The following is a 20,445-nucleotide window of genomic DNA, read 5'->3' on the forward strand; positions in this document are numbered from 1 at the left end:
AGGGGCGGCGGGTGGGATTGGTGAGAGGGGAGCAGGGGGAAAAGGATGAGGGGTCGGGGGATAAAAACGAACGGGGGTCGGGTGGCGGAGTTCGGACAACGGTTGGAGCGACACGTCCCGCTGGCCGCTCCTAACCACTCAGCACGTTGTCGTGACTCAACGGCTCCATGTCTGAACCTATTTAACTCCCTCCCGCGCTCCGGCAGTTGAAGCCCATCTCCCTCGACTCCGGCGAGCGCTGGTAAGACTCCATGGCCTATTTAGAGATGACCCTTGTCTTGTTGCTGCTATGGGCGCAAGCGCCGTCCCAGCTCTATGGCATCGAGGTGACTGAGGAGATGTAAGTGCCTTAATTACTAACAGCAATGGTTCGCTAGATTTTAATTTATGCTTGCCTTCAATCAGCGAGTCCTGAGTACACCCATACATGCTTTCCTGATTTCCATTGCCAGGATATACGGGGTTGAAGCCCGGCCGATACGCTACCGTGCATCATTTGAGCCGTTTGGTGAATTACTAGACGAATATATCCAAGTGTCCGGAACCGGTGAACCAATTTCTGGTCTCCCAGCTCACCCAGTCCAGAACGATGTGGGTACAGCACCGCCTCGGTGGACCCCGTTTGACCTAGTGGGCAGGGACGAGGACAACGACCGAACAAGGCTTATGGTACGTGGTGATACTGGGTATCTCATCGGTTTCGCAAACATGACGGGACATTATCACATACTGAATGGGATGGACCCGGAAGGGAATCTGTTTCCTGGAGCCACGGTGTTGAACACTGGAGTCAGTTATCGCGATTTTGTAGGTCCGGGGGGGAAAGGCAATCTGCCGGGACTGCCGCTAAGCAAGGACTTATTTCTAGACGGCATCGGCACCTTGGGAACCTACCCTGCGGTTTCCAGCGATGATGAAAGGGATGAAGCAATGGCGCGGTTCGTGGTGATGATATTGGAAGCAGCACGGATAAAGCCAATCCGACAGAGAATACTTAGAAACTGGGACGTCGGTGAGACTTACATTGATCCTATCCATGCTAAATATATAGTCACTTGGGGAAAAATGTCGCTCCTTCTCATGTGTGCGGAACGAGGCATCCCACTAAGGGGCCGAGATGCCAGAGAATTGAGATCAATTCATGTAGAAACACCAGCAGATGTGAAAAATATTTTGGGCATTGTCGTCCGGCCAGCAAGATTCAACCCAGATAACCCAGAACAGAGTTGCGCACCTATGACGACCTGAGGGGCAGAGAGAGAGAGAGAGAAGCGGAGGAGGCGGAAGCAGCGCAAGCGAGGGCCCGGGCCAGGGTCACGGAGTGATGGGCCACTAAATTTATGTAGTGTCAAAATAATGTATGTCGCTGTTCAAAAAAATAATGTATGTCTTTGGGCTCTTCAAAGAAGAAATCCTTTGGAGATCAGATCAAACTAAGGCCTTGAGAGTTGTAATACTTACCATTTCCATGTACTACTACTTTACCATGATCTATACTATAGAGTGAGTTTTTTACTACATTAGTTTCCATCGAGAAGGTTATTAGTGTTTGGTTCAAGCAGTGATAATGCAAACCGCAAATGGAAGTGTAATCGAATCACGGAGGAATCAACACCGGAATACCTTATAAAAAAACAAAACCGGAATAGGCCATTACACTCTCTGTTTGCTTCGTCAAAGTAACGTATCGCAAACCGGCAAAGGATACTTAGGCTCTTTTACGGCGCACAATATTACTATCAATAGTATATATCTATACTATAAAAATTGAAAGAACTGAAATCCTTTCTCACCAAGATTAGGCTCACCATACCCTTCACGGAGGCCCCACTTGTCAGGTCCAGAGATTTGACAAAAGGGATTGGTGACCTATTTTTTGATCGAAGAAAAATATTTCTACCCAAAAGCTAAAGCTTTTTTCACTAAAGCCTTCTATATATCCATCTGGTGTACCCACCATTTTAACACGCCATCATGCACGTTTGATGGGAGAAAATTGATGCACCGCACATTACTTTCCAATGTTACACATGCTGTTTGGAAGGAAATTAACTGCACGTATTACTTTCCAATGTTAGTCTGCATGCATGCAAGCATGCGTGCGGTACGTGCAGTCCGTGCGTGCGGTGCTTGTTTCCTTTTGTTTGCTTGGCTTCATTGATACGTGATTGCCTTCCTTGCAAAGCTAGGAAACGTCGCACACGTTTTATCTTTTGTTTGGAATGAATTTGGAAGGAAATAATATTCACGTGTAGGTATTTCTGCCTCCGTTGTCCCCTGCCACCGGCGCCCCTACCCACAGGCGTCCAAGCCGGCCTTCCCACCGGCGCCCCTGTACATCGGCATTTAGGCCTCTCCACCGGCGCCCCAGGCCACTGGCGTCGAGGCCGGCCTTCCCACCGGCGCCCGTTTTTGTTCTGGCCACAGGCGCCCGTCTATCTGGTGACCACTGGCGTCCCACATCGTTTTGTCAGGTAACGTTCTTTCTTCCATTCGATGTCTGTGTTAATAAAGATCCATGATCCATGGTCAGTTGAATATTTTTCTTAGCAATGGATGGCCGTCCGACCATTTAGAGATATCCCAAACATATCGAATAGTTGTAAGCAACAATCACATCAGGAGCTTGATACCCATGATATGCATGCAGGTATTTTTTTTCATATCTTCTTTTAGTAGATATAATTATAAGTTTTGTGCTTCATGGTTGTGAAGAATAAATAAATGATCTATTCATGAATAAACAAATCTTCGCGCCAGCCGTCGCATCGGGGCTCAGCTGCAGCGACGGCATCTGGTCGCTGCCGTCCTCCATCCTGTTGCTGCTCAACATCAACCCACCCATGTGCCTCAGGTTCTTCTCCGCCGAGACAAACTACCAGGTCGAGGAGTTCCTCTGGACGCTGCAGCAACCCGGCAGCAGCATAGCCACGCTACCGAGTTCATAATCACTATTACATAGTGCTTGGCTGGCCTCATTATTCCAAATCCTCATCTGCTTTAATTCAAGCTGCCAGATGAATGAATGCGTAGCTTTAGTTTAGTGCATGCAGATTATAAGTTTCGTGCTTCATAGTTGTAATGAATAAACAAATCCCACCGTTGTAAGGGGGTTTGCACGGCATTTGAACTCTGATCATGAATCCCTTGCATTTCAGTGCAGTTGACTATGCTAGATGCAATTGGATAACTTAGAGCCTCTTGTGAGGCTCTATGCAAAAGGAACACTGAAGTCTGAAGATCATGCCTAAGCCCAACTTTTCGTTGGATTATGCATTACTGATATAACTGAACTTTGTTCTTTTCGTCAGTTCAGTCATACCTCCTTCGCTATGTACACGATGCGGATTGTTCTGCATCCTGCAGTGCTGTGCAGATGATTATTGATGCAAAAATCAGTAAGCCTGGTAAAGTTTACCGGGAACTAGGAGTACGTTTCTATTCTCTCAGTGGTACTTATCACGATATCATTCTCTGCATTTTCATTTTTCGCTTGCCCTTTCTGAACTCGTGAGGATATGCCTTCTTCATTTCCCTTTTTGAACTCCCCTTTTGAAGGGGACTGGAGAAGTCGACTTTGGCCAATCTTGCCTATGTATTATTTATCGTGCCAATGATTGATTCTGTCACCAGAACCTTTTAAAATCCAGCTTAAAGCTTAAGAGACGGAAGCGTTAAGTTACGACAACCGTGCCAGAGTAGAGACATGCTAGCAATATCAATATTTATCGCACCATGATGAGAAAGTCAACAAAATTTATTTGCTGAAGAACTACATCCTAGAGTCTAATTCACCTCTGCGGCATCCTCAACACGTCGAGGACGACGGCGTCCAGCTCGGCAGCTCGGGTCGCAGTCTCGCAGGCACCGGGCAGCGATGCAGCGAGCGGAGGAAAAGTGCTTCTATTCTCTCAGTGGTACTTATCACGATATCATTCTCTGCATTTTCATTTTTCGCCCTTTTTTTCATTTTTCGCCCTTTTTGAAGGGAACTGGAGAAGTCGACTTTGACCAATTTTGCCTATGTATCATTTGTCGTGCCAATGATTGATTCTGTCACCAGAATCTTTTAAAATTCAGCTTAAAGCGCCAATGATTGATTCTTAAAGAATATGTATCATTTTTAAAATTCAATTCAGCTTAAAGCTTAAACACACACGTTCTACTCTGGCACAATGATTTGTCGTGCCAATGTCACCAGAAAATGTTACGCTCTTAAACCACTCTAGTCTGGCACGCTTGTCGTGACTCAACGGTTCCATCTCTAAACTTTGAAGCTTAGCCTGTAGGTGCGCCTTGCTATTTAGCCTGGTTTCATCCTCCTTGCTTCGGCGAGGTGGGATTAATCCCACCTTCTACCGCGGCAGCGCGCGCACAGCAGCTGGTAGAGGCTTAAATTGGCCGTTCGTTTCTGTGGCCCATCAGCAGACGGGTCCCTTCTTCTGCGGCGCGCGCGCCGGAGCCGCTGACGAGTTAAATGGGCCGTTCGCCCCCACGAGTCGGGCCCATAGACGCTGGCCGCGCCTTTGCTTCGCAACGCTGTAGGGATTAATCCCACCGCGCGAAGGTATTGAAAGCTAATGAAAGCTAATTAGTGCATTTGTTAAATATATATTTCTGATTTGCATTTATTGTTGGTTGGAGGAAATAAAGTAAAATCCTAATTACTTATGGAATCTAAAGCATTCCTTTCCCATTTTCAATTTATAGACACCCACATAGCTCCTATATATGCAATTACTTGGTGCAACAAAATTTTATTATTTATTAATGAGATTTTTTATAGTAGTTCGACGCAATCCAATTATTTTTAAATAATTTGACTTGTGCACATCCACTAGTGTAGTATAGAAAAGATCCAACCATCCATTAGAAGAGGTATGATTGTTATTAGTATCTTAATATAAATTGAGCACAATTTTTATATTTTTTTTGCAAATTAGCCCCTATCCGCTCTCCGTGTCCCTTCTCTCTCCCAGGTCGCCGCCCCTCGTGCATCTCCCGAGCGAGCTCGCCTCCTCCCTTCTCGGCTGCCGCCCGTCCTCTGCATCTCCCAGGTGCCGCGTGCCTCCTCCCTTCAAGGCCGTTGGCCGTCATCATGCGTGCTCCATTTCCCCTGACCGGCGGCCGCCCCTCCCCATGCCCGCCTGCGTCGGGTGTCCTCGTCGGCATCGGCCTGAAGATCGGGTTCCTGCCCTTGGACAGGTGCCGCCGGCGCCACCGCGGGCGTCGCCTTCCCTTGCTTCGCGCATCCCAACATGCTGAATTTGGTTAGAGTTTTTGATTAGTGTTTTCCTTCTGATTTCACCCTAACACTGAATTAGATTGATATGCTTGGAATCTGAACATTGTTTGATTTTTCTGCATTCCTATTTCCTGCAGAAATATACACATTGCTAATGTTGACTGTGAACATATGCATTTCAGTGCTGTGTACTGAAATATTTCTGATAGAATGTTTATAATTGTTCATGCCTAAGCCCAACTTTTTGTTGGATTATGCGTTACTGATATAACTGAACTTTGTTCTTTTCGTCAGTTCAATCGTACCTCCTTCGCTATGTACACGATGCGGATTGTTCTGCATCCTGCAGTGCTGTGCAGATGATTATTGATGCAAAAATCAGTAAGCCTGGTAAAGTTTACCGGGAACTAGGAGTACGTTTCTATTCTCTCAGTGGTACTATCACGATATCATTCTCTGCATTTTCATTTTTCGCTTGCCCTTTCTGAACTCGTGAGGATATGCCTTCTTCATTTCCCTTTTTGAACTGAACTGGAGAGGTCGACTTGCATTCTCTGTTCTAGAACGGCAGGAAAGCAGGGAAATGACTTCTTGGCCAATCTTGCCTATGTATCATTTGTCGTGCCAATGATTGATTCTGTCACCAGAACCTTTGCAGATCGATTGATGTTCCTTTTACAATGACTGACTAAGCATTCGAATTCGAATGCCAGTTTCTTTTCTTCAACATGTCTTTCATATGGACGCCAAAAATGCTTGTCACAGACTCACACAGCTTGACTGTTGGAGGCATCACTCTGGAGGATCTCTCGTCAGTCGGTAACTGTTCGCCGCATCGCCGCTTCCGCGCGCTGGCTGACTGGCTGGCTGGCTGGCATCAGGATGTTCGGCTTATGAGTTATGACTTATGACAACCGAATTAAGCACGTTGTACTAGTTGCTAGTCTAAATAAGGACTCTTGGATGTCATTTAATTTACTGGTTCTGCTACAATTGCTCCAGATGTCTAGGCAAATCATGGCTACATTATATGACTAGAAATCTTGAGAAAATAAGGCAGAAACTTGATCTTGCCATTTGGGTGCGTTATGCTTATGCCCGAAGCAAGGCACTACTATCATTAGACTCCAGAGACCAGATCACAATAGAATTGCCGTTGCCAATTCTAGATCAATTCGAGCAGCTGACTGATCATAGGTGCACGTGCACCTACTTATCAGTTATCTCTGATGTGCAAAGGAGGTTCTCACTTCTCTTATGATGCGAACACCATATAGCACTATGAAATGTGAACTTCCACACTACACGCTAGATGCTGACGGGGTGATCAAGATGATCGCTGCAGTTGGTGGATGAAACTGCAGATAGCTCCAGCTTCCCTGTCCACTCCTCCCCTGGTTTCAGGATGATCGCTCTCTCCACCACGGCCGCATCAACGCAAAGCATCTGCTTGTACTCCTCATCACCAAAGTCCACCATAGTCTTTGGTTTATTTTCCCACGGATTCCACACAACTGACAGGAATACATACAGGATTACAATGAGAAATCCGTCACGCTGTTAACAATTAATTTTCTGGTAGGAAACTAAGGCCAACATATCTTACCAACGTCAGGAAGTCCTTCCTTGCTTATGACAAATGAGCGTTTCTTCTCATGATCAAGAACTGCGACTACATTTGGGGAGCTAACATAGACTCGATCGACCTGTATAGCAATTGAACAAAAGACTAGAAATCTTGAGCACCCAAGACAGAGAAAAAATCCAGTGCAAACGACAACTATATGCTAGAATCTTATACGGTTATGCTTTAAGTATCCACAAAGGCTAGCACATAGTTATATGTATGACTATACCAAGGAAACTGCAGCAATTTAGTTGCAAGACTTAAGTTTCCACTAGTTTGAGCAGATTTAAATAGTTTTATAACATCAATCCATCCTTTAAAGTACTGGGGAAAAACTTCACCTCTGAATCAAATGTTATGGCGTCTCCTTGTTCTTCTTTGTGGCTAAGATTGTCAAGATAATCAAGGGTCTCCGGACCTTCCATCCTCACCTCACTGCAATTAACAAGACATAGCAAGTCACGCATGGAACGTCACTGAAGGGAGTAGTTAGATAGTGAGGTATAAAAAATCGCTTGCTGGGCAAATAATGCCTAACCTGATGTCAGAAACGGAAAGATATGTGTGATAAGCAGATAAGAAACTAAAATTCTCTTGTCATTGACATTGGGGGTAATTGGTGCAAGGGAACGGGAGTTCAGAGATACGAGACTAAAATTCTCTTGTTTGTTTCGTGGGAGGGGAAGTTTACATTGGACAGGGAAAGGGAGTTTAGAGGTTCAATTCTCATCGATCTCTTTCCATGGGGAGGGGTGGTAATTGGGAGAAAATTCTTCTTTAACATGAAAATGAATAATCTTGACCGTTCATCATGACTTATGATATGATTTTCTACGTCAAAACACACATACCAACATAGAGGATATGAATTCCCTCTCCAACTCTCTCCCTTAATCCCCTCCACAAACCAAACAAGGGATTGGGACTAGAAATAAAATTCCCAAAATTTCCAAGTGAATTCTCTCCATCAACTCCCACCGCTAATTCCCATGCCACTTCATACTTGCCAAACGCACCCTAACGACAACATAGACAAGTCCCCATCTTTCGAAAGAGAGACCCTCATATAGAATTCAAAACTGCGACCAAATTATAGTCATACATGAGGACTTGAGAAGATTTACATGAAGGAACACAAATATAAAATTACCAGAACTCAATTTTGCATGTTGTCAGTCAACATGAGAAGGCATCTGGATCCCGTCGCTGCTTTGGAGGGACCACCATAGGGCGAGCGACGGGCGGGGCCGATCCGCCGCCGCTGATGCCTCTCGAGCGACGTGCGGGGGAGGGGGGGGCACCTGGCGGCGAGCGACGAGCGGGGCCGATCCACCGCCGCGGATGCCTCCCGAGCGGGGAGCGTCAGCCGTTGGGAGATGGCCCGTCCTCCTGCCAGGTGCTGCGTGTCGGGCGCGGCAAGCGCTGCCTCACCGGCGGCAAACGATGGAGTCGCCATCAGGCCTCCTGAAACCCTAGGCGACGGGACAGGGAAATGGATGAGGATCGGGATGGATTGGGGAAGAAATAAAAAATAAAAGAATGATAAGAGAAAAATAAAAAATAAAAGGAAGATGATATCACAAATAATTTTTTCCATAATATTCTTATACTACCTATACTATCTAGCTATACTAATGATCAACGTTTTAGTAGTATAGATAAATCTAGACCGTACGAGTCCATTTCACATAGTAGTATATGGTAGTATCGTGCACCGTAAAATTCCTATATCCAATTCCTCCTCCCTGTTTTTTCATTGTTTTGCATCTTTCAACCGCCTTACCCAGGAATTGAAGAACCCAACTCAGCAGAACTGATCTGCAAGAAAGATGGTACAAGTGCTTAGCGTCGTTCACTCGTTCCTCATATCGGCTCTTTCCGATTGCAACACTTAACTCCGAGTGCCTCCAAATCAAAGATGCCGACCATAAACATGAAGCTCTCATACTTCGAATCGAACCCACGTGTCCCCAAAATCTGCTTCCGCCTTCTGTTCTTGTTGCTGCGCGCCGCACACCAGAGCTCCCGTACAAGACCAGAGACATCTGAAATCAGAGCCAAATCGGTTTCCATCGATTTCCACCAGGCCAATCGGGGCCTTTGCTGCTTGAACGGATCGGAGCACCTTTTGGCCCAAATGATGGCCTTTTATACTAGATGAAGCACTCCAGGATTCCTCACAGATTATGGAAACTAGTTGATAATGTTCGTAATATGTACAATTACTTTTCTTTTTCAGTCAAGAGGACTATGTTCGTGAACTTGTGTTTCTAACTATGTTCCTAAGTATCTGTGACCTTAAGAAATTAAATACAATGTCTAATATATTATATCATTATGTTGCTTGCAAAGCCCATTGATTTTAGTCACTACTACTTGGTGTTTCTTTAGGGGTGTGCAAATTCTAAAGGAATCTTCTGTGAACAAAGTCCTTTTTGTGACTGATGCATTCGCAAATGGTTCGGTAAAATACTCTAGTCTGAAGAAATACTATAGCCACAGCCGGTGTCCTGTGTCTTGGCCTTTTGGGACAAAAGTGAGGACTATTTTCAGCAACTGGTTTAAGTAAGGAGAACAAGAAAAGGTGAAGCCATAAGAATAAATAAGGTCAAGCGATAAGAATTTTGAGAACGGCAGAAATAAGCATGGTAATTACCTTGAGATATAATTAGTAATTAAGTATGTATTAAGTATTTAACTCAAAGTTTGGAACCTCACACAATAACTAAAGTCTAATACTAGTTTTATTAAAAAAAGTCTAAAACTACTTCTAAACAAAACAAACACTGGTCCGAACACCACATGCCGAGGACACACCAGCGTTTTTTTCTAGGAGAAAAATCCAGTTTACACCCTCAAACTATCATAAAAGTCCAATTTTCAACCTTCCACTACAAATTGGATAACAAGGGATCGTCCAACTGCTGAAACCGGACAAAATTGGCCCATTGAGTACGTGGTTTCAAAAGTGGATTTTTATTTTGTGAAAATTTAAAAAATTTAAGTTTAAACTAACAAATTCATAAGTAATTCATTTCAAATCAGAAAATACGAAATAGGTGCCAATATTTCTCTAAAAATATAATCTATCTATTGGCACTAGTATAATTTCGCCTATGATTGTCTTGATTTTTCTGATAAGGGCAAGGGTTTGATCTTCTGATTATCACAATTTTCCCAGTAAAGACACTCGTTAGGTTGTAACACAACTTTGATCTTGCAAGTGAAAGTGATGATGTACTATTCTCTTTGCGCCGTTGCGCCGAAAGGCGACCATGAGAAGGTGATTGAAGACCTGGCCGAGTTGGGTGAGCCAACAAGTCAGCCGACGAGTCTGACTTGTCTTTTGGCGAGTCGGGCGAGGAGGTCTACGAGAAGAAAGGGTCGGCCGATGACGAGGCCATCCGGGTTGTCAGCCGCTAGTGCCAAGCCGTGTGGAAGCGGCTCGTGCCGACTACGCTGAAGGAGGGGTGCCACCTAAGGGGTGGGCGCTCCTCCATTATGGAAACACTGGAGGAAGATAAGGAAAGAAAATAAAGATAATTCTAATTCATCTGATGGTATCTAAGGGAAAATCCAAACTTGAATGGCATAAAAAAAGATAAAATTCAATAGCAACTTTTGACAACGGGTAGAATTCCTAACATCAAATATATTCAACAACTTCGTATTCGAATTTGCAGAAGTTTATGAATTACATGTGCAAAAGCTTATTATTTATAGTTCAAAGAATTTTAGCTGTATGGTATATATATATATAATAGCTCTATACTGTACACTGAGTATCGAATAATTATTCTACCCGAGCTAACCCCCGTCCCCAGTCTGACCCGACGACCTGGCCCGCACCCCACCACCCGCACGGCCGCACCCGCACCTCGCAACGCACGGTTGGTTTCCGGTTTTTCGCAATCGAGGTTTTTGCTCTTTTTTTTTTCAGTCGTCGCCCACGTTTCCCGTTGATCCATTCGTCCGTTCCGTTCTCCGTGGCGTCGCTCCGCTCCTCCCGTCGCCGTCGCCTAGGCCAGTACCTACCGCCACCGTTGCCGTCGCCCGCCGGAGTCCTGCGACCCAAGGCCTTCCGCTCCGTCCCGCGCGCGCCCCGTCGAGCATCATTACCTGCGAAGCTCTTCCACGAAGCCACGGAAGCCGCGCCGTGAACGAGGCCGGCGGCAGTATGGTTCGCTTCCGCGACGTGCAAAAGCCATCTGCGCAAGTGCCGAGAGACGGCCACCCGCCGTGCTGCCGATGCACCGGGGTCAACCTGTTTTTGCGCTGCACGTCTCCCCGTAAGCTCCGCCACTGCTACACGGGTGTTGGACGGCCGGACGGGAGGTTCAAGGCCAGCTTTCTCCTTCCCAACGTGATCGCCTGCGGAAGCTCGCGGCGTTGAAGATCGGTAGCGGTAAGTTCATACCCGTCTCCTGCACAAGCTCCCCTGCAGAAGCCTCTAATTTCCTCGCCAGTTCCCCCTTTCCTATCCCGTCGCCTGGCGGCGGCAGCTTCCTATCCCTCCCCTTAGTGTGAGTAATTAATCCATACTCGATCTTAGTTTTCCATGGTGCGTGCAGATCGAATGTCCGTGATTTTGGTTCCGATCTATGGAGGCCTTCTTCCATGATTTAATTCCAACCTATGGAGGTCCTCTCAGGATTTGATTCTGTTTTATGTAGGTCTTCTTGGCTGTAAATCTGGAATCCTAATTTCTGGAAGATGCAGGTTGGTCCCAATCAACCTTTCTCCTTAATCCGAATTTCTGCACTGCCTGTAAGGTTTGTAGCAACAGTTGGATATGTGCGGCTGGTCGCCGGCGGATTTGGTACCGCTAGGTAAGGTTGTAGGGATGGGGCCACGTGCGGAGGCGGTGGGACAGGCAGCGACGTCACCGTGTGCTTCGCCGTCCAGGGAGCCTGGACTTGCTGCTGGGTGCACGAATCACGATCCCGTCACTTCGGCCATCCCTGTCCCAGCGGCCCAGCCGAATTTGTTGTCTCTGCTCTTGTCCCTGTTCTTCCTCGCTGAATACAGGTAGTTCTATATCCTTTTCTTTTGTGAGCTGCTAGCCTGCTACTGCTTGTGTGCTTCTGATTGCTGCATTCAGTATACATGGATTGTGATTCTTTCAATTGTCTGTGCAATTTATGAGCTATTCAGTATTCACTCATAGTTAACTACTGCCGCTGCTGGAATGTTGTAGCACAAGATTTAGAACTATGATTTATTACAAATATTCTAACTGCTGTGGCTAAGACATAATAACACAATGTTTGCATGTAATCATTGTGTTCATTTTATTTCTTTCTAGAAGTACTCATCATAGTATATTTGCTTAGCTTGATGTGGTTTTTTTCAGATAAAGGAATTTCAGCTCGATGTGATATGCTTAACCAAATTCACTTCAATGCTGGACTGGGGACATGGAGTCCCAGCATGCGCCAAGCAAGCTGTGGCGGATTCTTGCATGAAAGATGCATAATTTTCTTTGTTGATGCATGTCACATTTGAGCTACCTGTATCTTTGCAGTTTCTTGTCATCGTAGATTGTGGCGATGAGGGCCATTGTGGATCTACCCAAATCGCGTTTGATTGGACCATCCGATCAAGGCTCCGTACCTCCTTCTCTATCAGATAGGTAATTGGATACTAAATTGGTATTTTGCTTATACCTTTGCACAAATAGTTGGTTGCACCCCACTGGGATTTCATGATTCGTGGATTTAGCAGGGGGATTGGGAGTACATCTATATTCCACAAGGCCTGATATCCTATTTTCTAACTTTTACAGTTTACTCACCCTAGAGAAGCATGGTTGCGATCATGCAGTGGAGCAGCAACTTTGGAACCATCCATGTTGGCATATCCGGCAACGTGGTGGGGCCATGGGAGTATTTGCCTCTCTGTTTTGGTACCTTATCCTTCAACTTTGTCATCCATCTGGCCATCCAAATCTAAAGACAGCTATGGCTTGCATGTTCTGATCAAGGACTCGAAGGACCCATCCAAACAAGGTAGATATCTGGCGGGCACTGCTCAAAGTTATTTTATGTGCGCTAAAATTTATTTTCTTAGAAAATGGAATATTGGCCCGTAGCTCCGCTTGACTGCATTCAATCATCCAGCATAATTCTATTCAAATTTATTTAGGCATGTTTTTCAGGGCAATTTATATACCCATGTTTCCAATGATCAAATTGCCAATTTTGTGAATTTGTTTTCAGGTTGTGTCACATTAAAATGTGGTAGCTACTAAATCATAATTGAGATTTGGCCTGTTGCATTTGGATTCCAACATTTTTAGTCATTTGCAACTTGACTTCATGAGTCTTACTAGCAATGAAATGCAGAGTTGGGTATTTCTTCCGATAACAGAGATGCATGGAGTAGTATGCTGAATTCTTTTCTCAAGTTGTCGATGTACGAAAGTATGGAACAATCGCTGTTCATATACAACTAGTTGGATTAAGCCTTGTTAATGATTTGATGATTTTGTTTGTTAGATGAGTACCTGTTCATAATTTAGATATGCAACGTGTTCAGATGTGCATGATTGCAACAAGCTTATAATCTGAAAAGGTTTCTTTCTTGAGAAACTACCTTTATTCAGATTCTTTAGATGCATAATTATGACTATCTATAACAATGATGGTGATAATCCATTAATTTGTACAATAATATAGATGAACTAATGGAGTATGCTTATATATATTAGAATAATTGATAATTCGCCAGCATTAGGGGCCACTTTTCTTTTGTTTTGATGCACCTGAACAATTTTTCTCCTGAGAGATGCTGATCAGGTTTGCCAATCCAAACTTGGTGCTAGATGCAGACCTGGTTTTGTTTGGTTGCTTCTTACTTCCTGATATTTATTCATCCGGAAGATGCTGATCAGGTTTGCCAATAGAAATTTTGTGCTAGTTGCAGACCTGGTTTGATTTGATTGCCTGATACAAGTTAATAGACTTGGATCAACATACTTTGTTGATCATTCAAACTGTTCTGAAGCTTTGGACTTGAAAATATTGTGGTTCGTGATACTATGCTTGCATTCTTTTGGTCGATTTCTGTACAAAGATGTGTTGTTGTTTCCTGATTGATATTGGCTATCTCACAGGTGACAATCTATAGGAGTGAAGGCTTGCTGAAGAATTGGGTACAAGGCTACAAGCAATAGCATGTCAAGATCTGCAGCTTAGAGAGGCGCTGCTGTTTGTGGCGTGGAGGCAACACAAGGAATCAAGGATGTTGAGTCAAACGAATTCTACAATGTTTTATGATGAAGATACTTTTTTGTGACCAACCCAGTTTTTGGTGCACCAGGGTGACTGATTCTATTTACCGATCCCTACAACGCATTTACTAGTTACTACTTCGTCAATTAGCAGAGCAAAAACACTTTTGTTTTGGCTGGTTCAGTTTCCTTTCTAACTGTCATCAGTTTGTACTTATGCTCCTGATCATTTTGTTTTGGCTCTTGCATTAGATGGGTACTAGTTCAAGCTATGCATTAAAGCCTAGATCAGAGTCTGGATTCATTGGTTTTCTTATTGAACTACCTTGTGTTAGTTTTCTAAAATCTTCTCAGTATCTCTTCTTAAATTGCACCTACTAGACTTTAGGCATAATGTGGTATCAATATATCTGATATTTCAGTTTTGAGGTTTCTGATTGTTACAGTTTATTGTATGTTTAGTACAAATTCTTGTGTGACAAATTGGTGCTCATATGCTCATAAATCCCAAATCTGATCAACATTGTTGTCCATATGCATGCTTACGTATTCTGAAATTTCAGTATCTGATTATGCATGTCACTTTGATTTCCCCGTCATGAGCAGAATCTGGATTGCCTCAGTCTTTCTCTGAGCTATGAAGTATATATAATGGCATGGTGCTCCATATAGTGTGGATTTTTTTCTTAACTATCTTGTTAGCTGACTATTTACTGGTAATAAGAGAACAACCATGCTATCCTGGTTGAGTTCAGACCCTCCTAGTAAGAAATAAAAAGTAATTCGTGTAATTTTGTTACTCCTTGCCAATTTCACCTTCTGAATGTTATTGTTTTGAAGCTCTGATCATGTGAGTGAATTGATAATGAAAGCCAGTGATATCCTGATTAACAGGAGCACCGCTGCAGCGACATCGCGGGGTGGGTGTTTCGCCGACCAGCCGTGCCCACTGCCCATGACATGCCGCTGGCCGCATGATCTCTAATGCCATCACTACCACCGTCGGATTTGTGCTCTGCCCAGTACATCTCTATCCTTTTCTTTTTGTTGATGTTGCTGGTACTCTCCGTGTGATTGTGTGCTAATAGCCTGCTACAAGTGTAATCTAGTTGTAAAATTGATGGGATTTTTATGGATTAAGTGAAAAATGACGCACCAACAAAAAATTGATTCTTTCTTATCCAATTACACAGTTCTTATGTAGTTATCCTGATACATGTTGTAAAGTAAAATTTATATCCAGTACGTGATACATGTTTCTTCTTTCCTTTAGCCAGTATATGCAATCAATCATTTTAGGATTAATCAAATGGTCATATGGATGTAAACAAACCCTTCATTTCCTGACTAGCTGTAGAGACATTGGAGATTTTTCATTTTGCGATCTTCTGTAGCATATGGAAATTATTCCTGCACTTTGCAGTGCTCATTTTTCTGGCAAAACCTGATGCAGAGGTGATTGTGTCACATCATTTGCTTAATTTTTGGTAAATCTAGACTGGATTTACATGCATATGAATGCTACTTATTTCCTAGAGCTATACTGCGTGGTAATGTATTTTCAGTTTGTCTTCAGGTCATCATGCTTCAGAATAGTGATGCTATCACTATTCTTCCTTAAATATTGGAAATACTCATTGGTACAAAGATATCTTTTTTCTTTTGAATCAGCATATACTAGTTAGGAATAACATGGTAGCAATACATCCCACTAAGGTGATCTTTGTGCTGCATTTCAGATCAAGTATAAGTTCTCTTTTTGCACAGTTTCTGCTGCATTTCAGATGAAGTTTCAGCATTAACTGAAGGCCATAAGAATCAGGTTGACTAGCTGATGACCACGGAGATCAGAAGAATCAGGTTGACTAGCTGGAGGCCATAAGATTAAGTGTGTATTGCCTTAGATCAGGTTGACTAATGTTAGACAGGTTCGGAACGCCGTATACGTTATACCCTACGCCCTGCGTGGTGTTTTGCATTACCTTAGATGTCTATTGTTTGGAGGAGGTCCCTACCTGCCCTTATATAGTTTGGGGGGACAGGGTTACATGGTAATCAAATAAAAGAAAACTCATCATGCTTGCCTCGTTTCTGTTTCCAGATTAGTCTCCTGCAGAGGTATAAGTCCCCACAATACGCAATGGCGGTTTAGTTCTGCACTAGCGATGCTGCATAGCCTGCGTGCTTGCGAGTGATGTGCAGAGTCCTAGCGATGGAAATCACCAGCGACTGCAAGAATGTGGCATGGCGGCACCAGAGCACCTCCAACAATAGTTTCCTAATAAATATCTTTCAATAAGATAGTGTTGGGATGTTTCAATACCACTTTCATAGATTATTGGAAGAGATGATTTTACAATTCTCCAATAATCTCATCCCAATACAACTAATAATAATTATATATTGGAACAATCTAATAATTATTTTTTTAAGTAACAGGTGCACTGAAATCTAACTGCATTGAAATCTGCAGTCACAAAGTCAAGCACTTGGCCGTGGAAAGGTGCAGTTAGATTTTGGATCATCAGAGAGAGAGAGAGAGAGAGAGCGCTCCTATTAAATCGTCTCGATACGGACGGAAAAGCAGACCGTGTACCAAACGTCCGGAACGCGTGTTCTGACCGAGAGCGGTCGCTTGCCGCTCGAGGTCGAGGAGGTCCAGGCATCCAGTTACGCCACAGCAGGGCGTCCTCGGTCCTCCTCCCTCCAGCAGACATGCAACCAGTTTTGACGTCCTTTGCTTCTATGAGGATGCAACATGCAAGATTGGATATTGTCTTCTCAGATATTATCGTACCCATGCCTGATTATCCCACAATGCATAACTGGGATAACGTGATTCACAAATCACATAAACCCCACTACCCTAAGATGTGCTCCATTTTACTGGCCAAGCTCATCGATCGACGATCAGCTTGTAGCAAGAGTAGCTTTGCTTTCTCCAGTTCAGGACAGCACAACCACTCCAAGTAAAGGCGCAGGACAGCAAAGCCGCACAGCGCCGCAGCCGCTAGTAAAAGAAATCGCACAGCCACACGCGCTGCAGTGCCCCGGGCAGCATCCCGCATCCCACCCTCACCGAGACAGTCTCCCCCGATACCGACCTCCTCCTGTTCAACCATCCAACCAATCCAGCAACAAGCAGAAGCAGGAGCAGGGCAGCAGCGTCGCATCACCCGCGGCGGCCTGGCTCCACCCTAGCCGCGTCAACCCGCAGCGGCGGCGGCCGCCTCGCTCCACCCCGCCGCGACGGCCTCCTCCGCGCCAACCGCGTCGACCCGCGGCGGCGGCCCGGCTCAGCCCCGACCGCGTTGACCAGCCGCGGCGGCCCCTTTCCCCCGAGAGCCCGCCCGAGCTCGGGTGGTGAAGGAGCTCCGGTTGCCGCGCTCCTCCCTGCACCGGCTTCCCTCGCCGACCGCGCTCCGCGGCGCTCCTCCCCGCGCCGGCCGCGCTCGGCCATGCTCCGCCCATGCTGGCTGCGCGCTTTGGAGCCGAGCTGCACCCACGACCACGATAGGCCGTGAAGTCTCGGGATCGGAGACGGGTGGGTCGGTTCGCTTGTTGGATCCGGCTAACGTAGATAAAGTTTGCCCCCCAGTTCCTCTTCAGGCTCGGCTGCATGCTCACCTGAATCGATTCAGAGTCGGAATTGCCTCGCGAATCGATTCGGACCCGATATATGCAGCGCGCGTCCTTAAAACCCGCCCTTGTTGGAAGGAATCAAGAGCACACACCAGATTCGCGTCAAGTGCAGTGCAGGGCCCAAGGGCAAGGCTCCTGCTCAACTGGCGCGTGAACGAGCGAGCAGGAAGGAGGGAGATAGAATAGCCACAGCAGGATGGAACGGCAGGTGGACTTGGCGCGTCTACTCCCCGACGACGTGCTCGCGGAAGTCCTCCGCCGCGTCGCGCCGCGAAGCCTCGCCGTGTCCCGCTGCGTCTGCAGGGCGTGGCGCGCGCTCATCGACGACCGCGGCATGCTGCACGCGGACCTCCTCCCGCACTCTCTGGCTGGACTCTTCATCAGCTACATGAATCGGCTGTACGCCAAGTTCTTCGCCCGCCCATCCCTTGATTACGGCTACCGCATGCCCAGCGATACCATCATGGACCACTGCAACGGCCTCCTCCTGCTATACGACGACTGGCTGTACAACCCTGCCACGGACGAGGTTGCGAACTTGCCTGAACGCCCGACGACTCCACGCGCGGGGATGGAGTTTGTCACTGAGCACGATGTTTGTTCATTCCTAGCGTTTGATCCTACTGTTTCATCACACTACGAGGTGTTCTTGATCCCTAGTGTTCCTTGGGAAGAAGATATAGTTAAGCGTGCAGCAGGTAGTGCCGTGTTGCATTCAGAATGGCCACCGTCACCATGCATCCTAAGTGTCTTCTCGTCGAGGACGGGGCTGTGGGAGGACAGATCATTTAGCCGACAAGGGGAGGCTGCAGGAACAGTCGCTGACATTCTACTGGACCAGAGATCCGAGCCATATAGGCATGCTGAATACTGGCGGGGCGCACTCTACATCCACTGCCAAACTGACTTTGTCATGAGGTAGGGCATGCTTTACTGCTTCAGGAAATACCCTCTTTAATAATTGGTATATACGTTGAGTACATTTCTCTCTGTAAAATAATGATGCTTTTGCTTAACGCTATTTCTCAATTTAATTTGCAGAATATCATCATCAAATAGCACATACCGAGTAATCAAACCCCCAATAAGAGGTACTGAAGTACTGTCTAAACATTCAGAGTTCTTTCTAGGAAGGTCTGAGAAGGGGATTTACTATGCATTACTTGATAACCACCGCCTGAGGGTCTGGATCCTTGACGAATCATGTGATCAAACTCATTGGAAATTGAGACAAGACACTGATCTGGGGCCATTTCCAAGTCTAAGCGGTGACCATGGGCCTTGGGTTTTAGAAAATGTTAGCTCTGATTATGAACGTAAAGACGAAGACAGATATGAAGAGCAGATGGAAGAAGAATTTGAATGGAACTCCGATGATGACAATATTCCACCCACTAATGATATGGAAGAAAAGTGTAACGCATTTATGGGAATCCTTGCTTTTCATCCCTACAAAGAGATTATCTTCTTGGATAGATCATCAAGAGTATTGGCGTATCATTTGAGTAGCTCTAAACTTGAAGCGTTGGGCAACTTGTTGCCAAACGGTTATGTTACAATGCATGTATATGTGTGTAGTTCTTTTTCATACACGCCCTGTCGGATGAGAGAATTGCTTCAAACTTTTAAGTAATAAATCCAAGATCATCATATATCAGGTTGAAGTTGTTTTATGAACAAAATGCATAGTCGTTTCTAAGTCCAAGTCTTCGTTTGTCCTGTATGAGAAATATAATCGATTACAGTTAATAATGAATATATGAAAAGTCAGCAATGTTTTTTTAATCGTGTTATCATTACCTTTACACAGCATATTATGCAATTGCACCTTTTTTTTGTTCAAAGTATCATCAAATGGTGCACGTATTTTCTCGCAGAAAAAAATGGTGCACGTATTGAAGACTGAGCAGCACTCGGTTGGCTAGCTGCGGCGATATGCGGGCAGGCCACCCGGGCAGTGCCGGAGCATGAAAAACATATCTGGGGCGACTTCTAGCGAGATTCGAAATCGCAAAAACACACGGTTTGGACACCAATTCACATGGCATGCGTGAGTACTTGTGCGGCTGCCACTTGAACCTGCTCTCAAACTTGTGGAATAATTTTTCGAAGTCTAGACAAAAGTTACTTATCAAGTTGCAAATTTTTCAATCAGACAATGACAGTAAAGAGGTTAAGAATCTACTTATTTGGGAGCACTCCACTCCATAAAATCTAACTCCACTCCAAAATCGCCCGAGTTAAACACTTCTAGCTCCACCAACTCTGCTCCTTAAAAAAATATACTCGAAGAATTGTATGAAGCTCCTTTGAGAAAAGGATTTTTCTAAAACCACTTATAAAGCTGCAGATAATTACCCACTAATACCAATCCACGGTACCGGTTGGCGACGAAAAAGAGAAGTCCCCTAAAAAAAATTCCATGCAGACGGGCTGTAAACAACTGCCTGTGCAGCTCCGCTCCAGATCGAGACGCGTGGCAGACGCTGCAATCCGGCGCTCGCGAGCAGATCAGTCGCGGCGCCGCACCAAACTGTTGAACCGAGAGGGCTTGTTCTCTCGAGCTGGTTCGATGTCGATCAGATCGAGTTGTCCCCCTCCTCATGCGTTCGTCACGTTGTCATCGACGGCGATCGGCACCTCCAGCCGTCAGACTCAATCTACTTACTCCGTCACGGGTGTAGAAGATCATGCCACCGC

General features: G+C 45.3%; 3 protein-coding genes and 1 long non-coding RNA gene across 14 annotated transcripts; 3 read left to right on the forward strand and 1 right to left on the reverse strand.

Annotated features, from left to right (window-relative positions):
- Window positions 1-251: 251 nt before the first annotated feature.
- LOC112872791 lies at window positions 252-1,248 on the forward strand. The gene is made up of 2 exons (XM_025935839.1): window positions 252-340; window positions 453-1,248. The coding sequence occupies exons 1-2, from the start codon at window positions 252-254 to the stop codon at window positions 1,246-1,248; spliced, it is 885 nt and encodes a 294-aa protein (XP_025791624.1).
- Window positions 1,249-6,406: 5,158 nt separating this feature from the next.
- On the reverse strand, window positions 6,407-8,945 carry LOC112877845 (putative glucose-6-phosphate 1-epimerase). Its single transcript, XM_025942216.1, has 5 exons — window positions 8,904-8,945; window positions 7,411-7,463; window positions 7,214-7,307; window positions 6,852-6,951; window positions 6,407-6,759 (listed from the first exon to the last, which is right to left on the reverse strand). Exons 1-5 carry the CDS (start codon window positions 8,943-8,945, stop codon window positions 6,554-6,556), a joined length of 495 nt encoding a protein of 164 aa, XP_025798001.1. The 3' UTR covers window positions 6,407-6,553.
- A 1,840-nt stretch (window positions 8,946-10,785) lies between these two features.
- LOC112874999 lies at window positions 10,786-16,490 on the forward strand. Of its 11 annotated transcripts, none has more exons than XR_003225098.1 (5): window positions 10,786-11,277; window positions 11,546-12,504; window positions 12,658-12,880; window positions 13,797-13,899; window positions 13,987-16,191. It is a non-coding gene; the product is annotated as an uncharacterized LOC112874999 (long non-coding RNA). The 11 variants fall into 11 exon arrangements; XR_003225094.1 differs by lacking the exon at window positions 13,797-13,899 and adding an exon at window positions 16,205-16,490 and having other exon boundaries at window positions 10,787-11,277; window positions 13,987-16,031; XR_003225097.1 differs by lacking the exon at window positions 13,797-13,899 and having other exon boundaries at window positions 10,788-11,277; window positions 13,987-15,743; window positions 15,843-16,201.
- A 467-nt stretch (window positions 16,491-16,957) lies between these two features.
- On the forward strand, window positions 16,958-19,402 carry LOC112873605. Its single transcript, XM_025936616.1, has 2 exons — window positions 16,958-18,663; window positions 18,787-19,402. The coding sequence occupies exons 1-2, from the start codon at window positions 17,942-17,944 to the stop codon at window positions 19,376-19,378; spliced, it is 1,314 nt and encodes a 437-aa protein (XP_025792401.1). The 5' UTR covers window positions 16,958-17,941; the 3' UTR covers window positions 19,379-19,402.
- The last annotated feature ends 1,043 nt before the right edge of the window (window positions 19,403-20,445 follow it).

Source organism: Panicum hallii, chromosome 9, assembly GCF_002211085.1.
Source record: "Panicum hallii strain FIL2 chromosome 9, PHallii_v3.1, whole genome shotgun sequence".
In the NCBI taxonomy this organism is placed as follows: domain Eukaryota; kingdom Viridiplantae; phylum Streptophyta; class Magnoliopsida; order Poales; family Poaceae; genus Panicum; species Panicum hallii.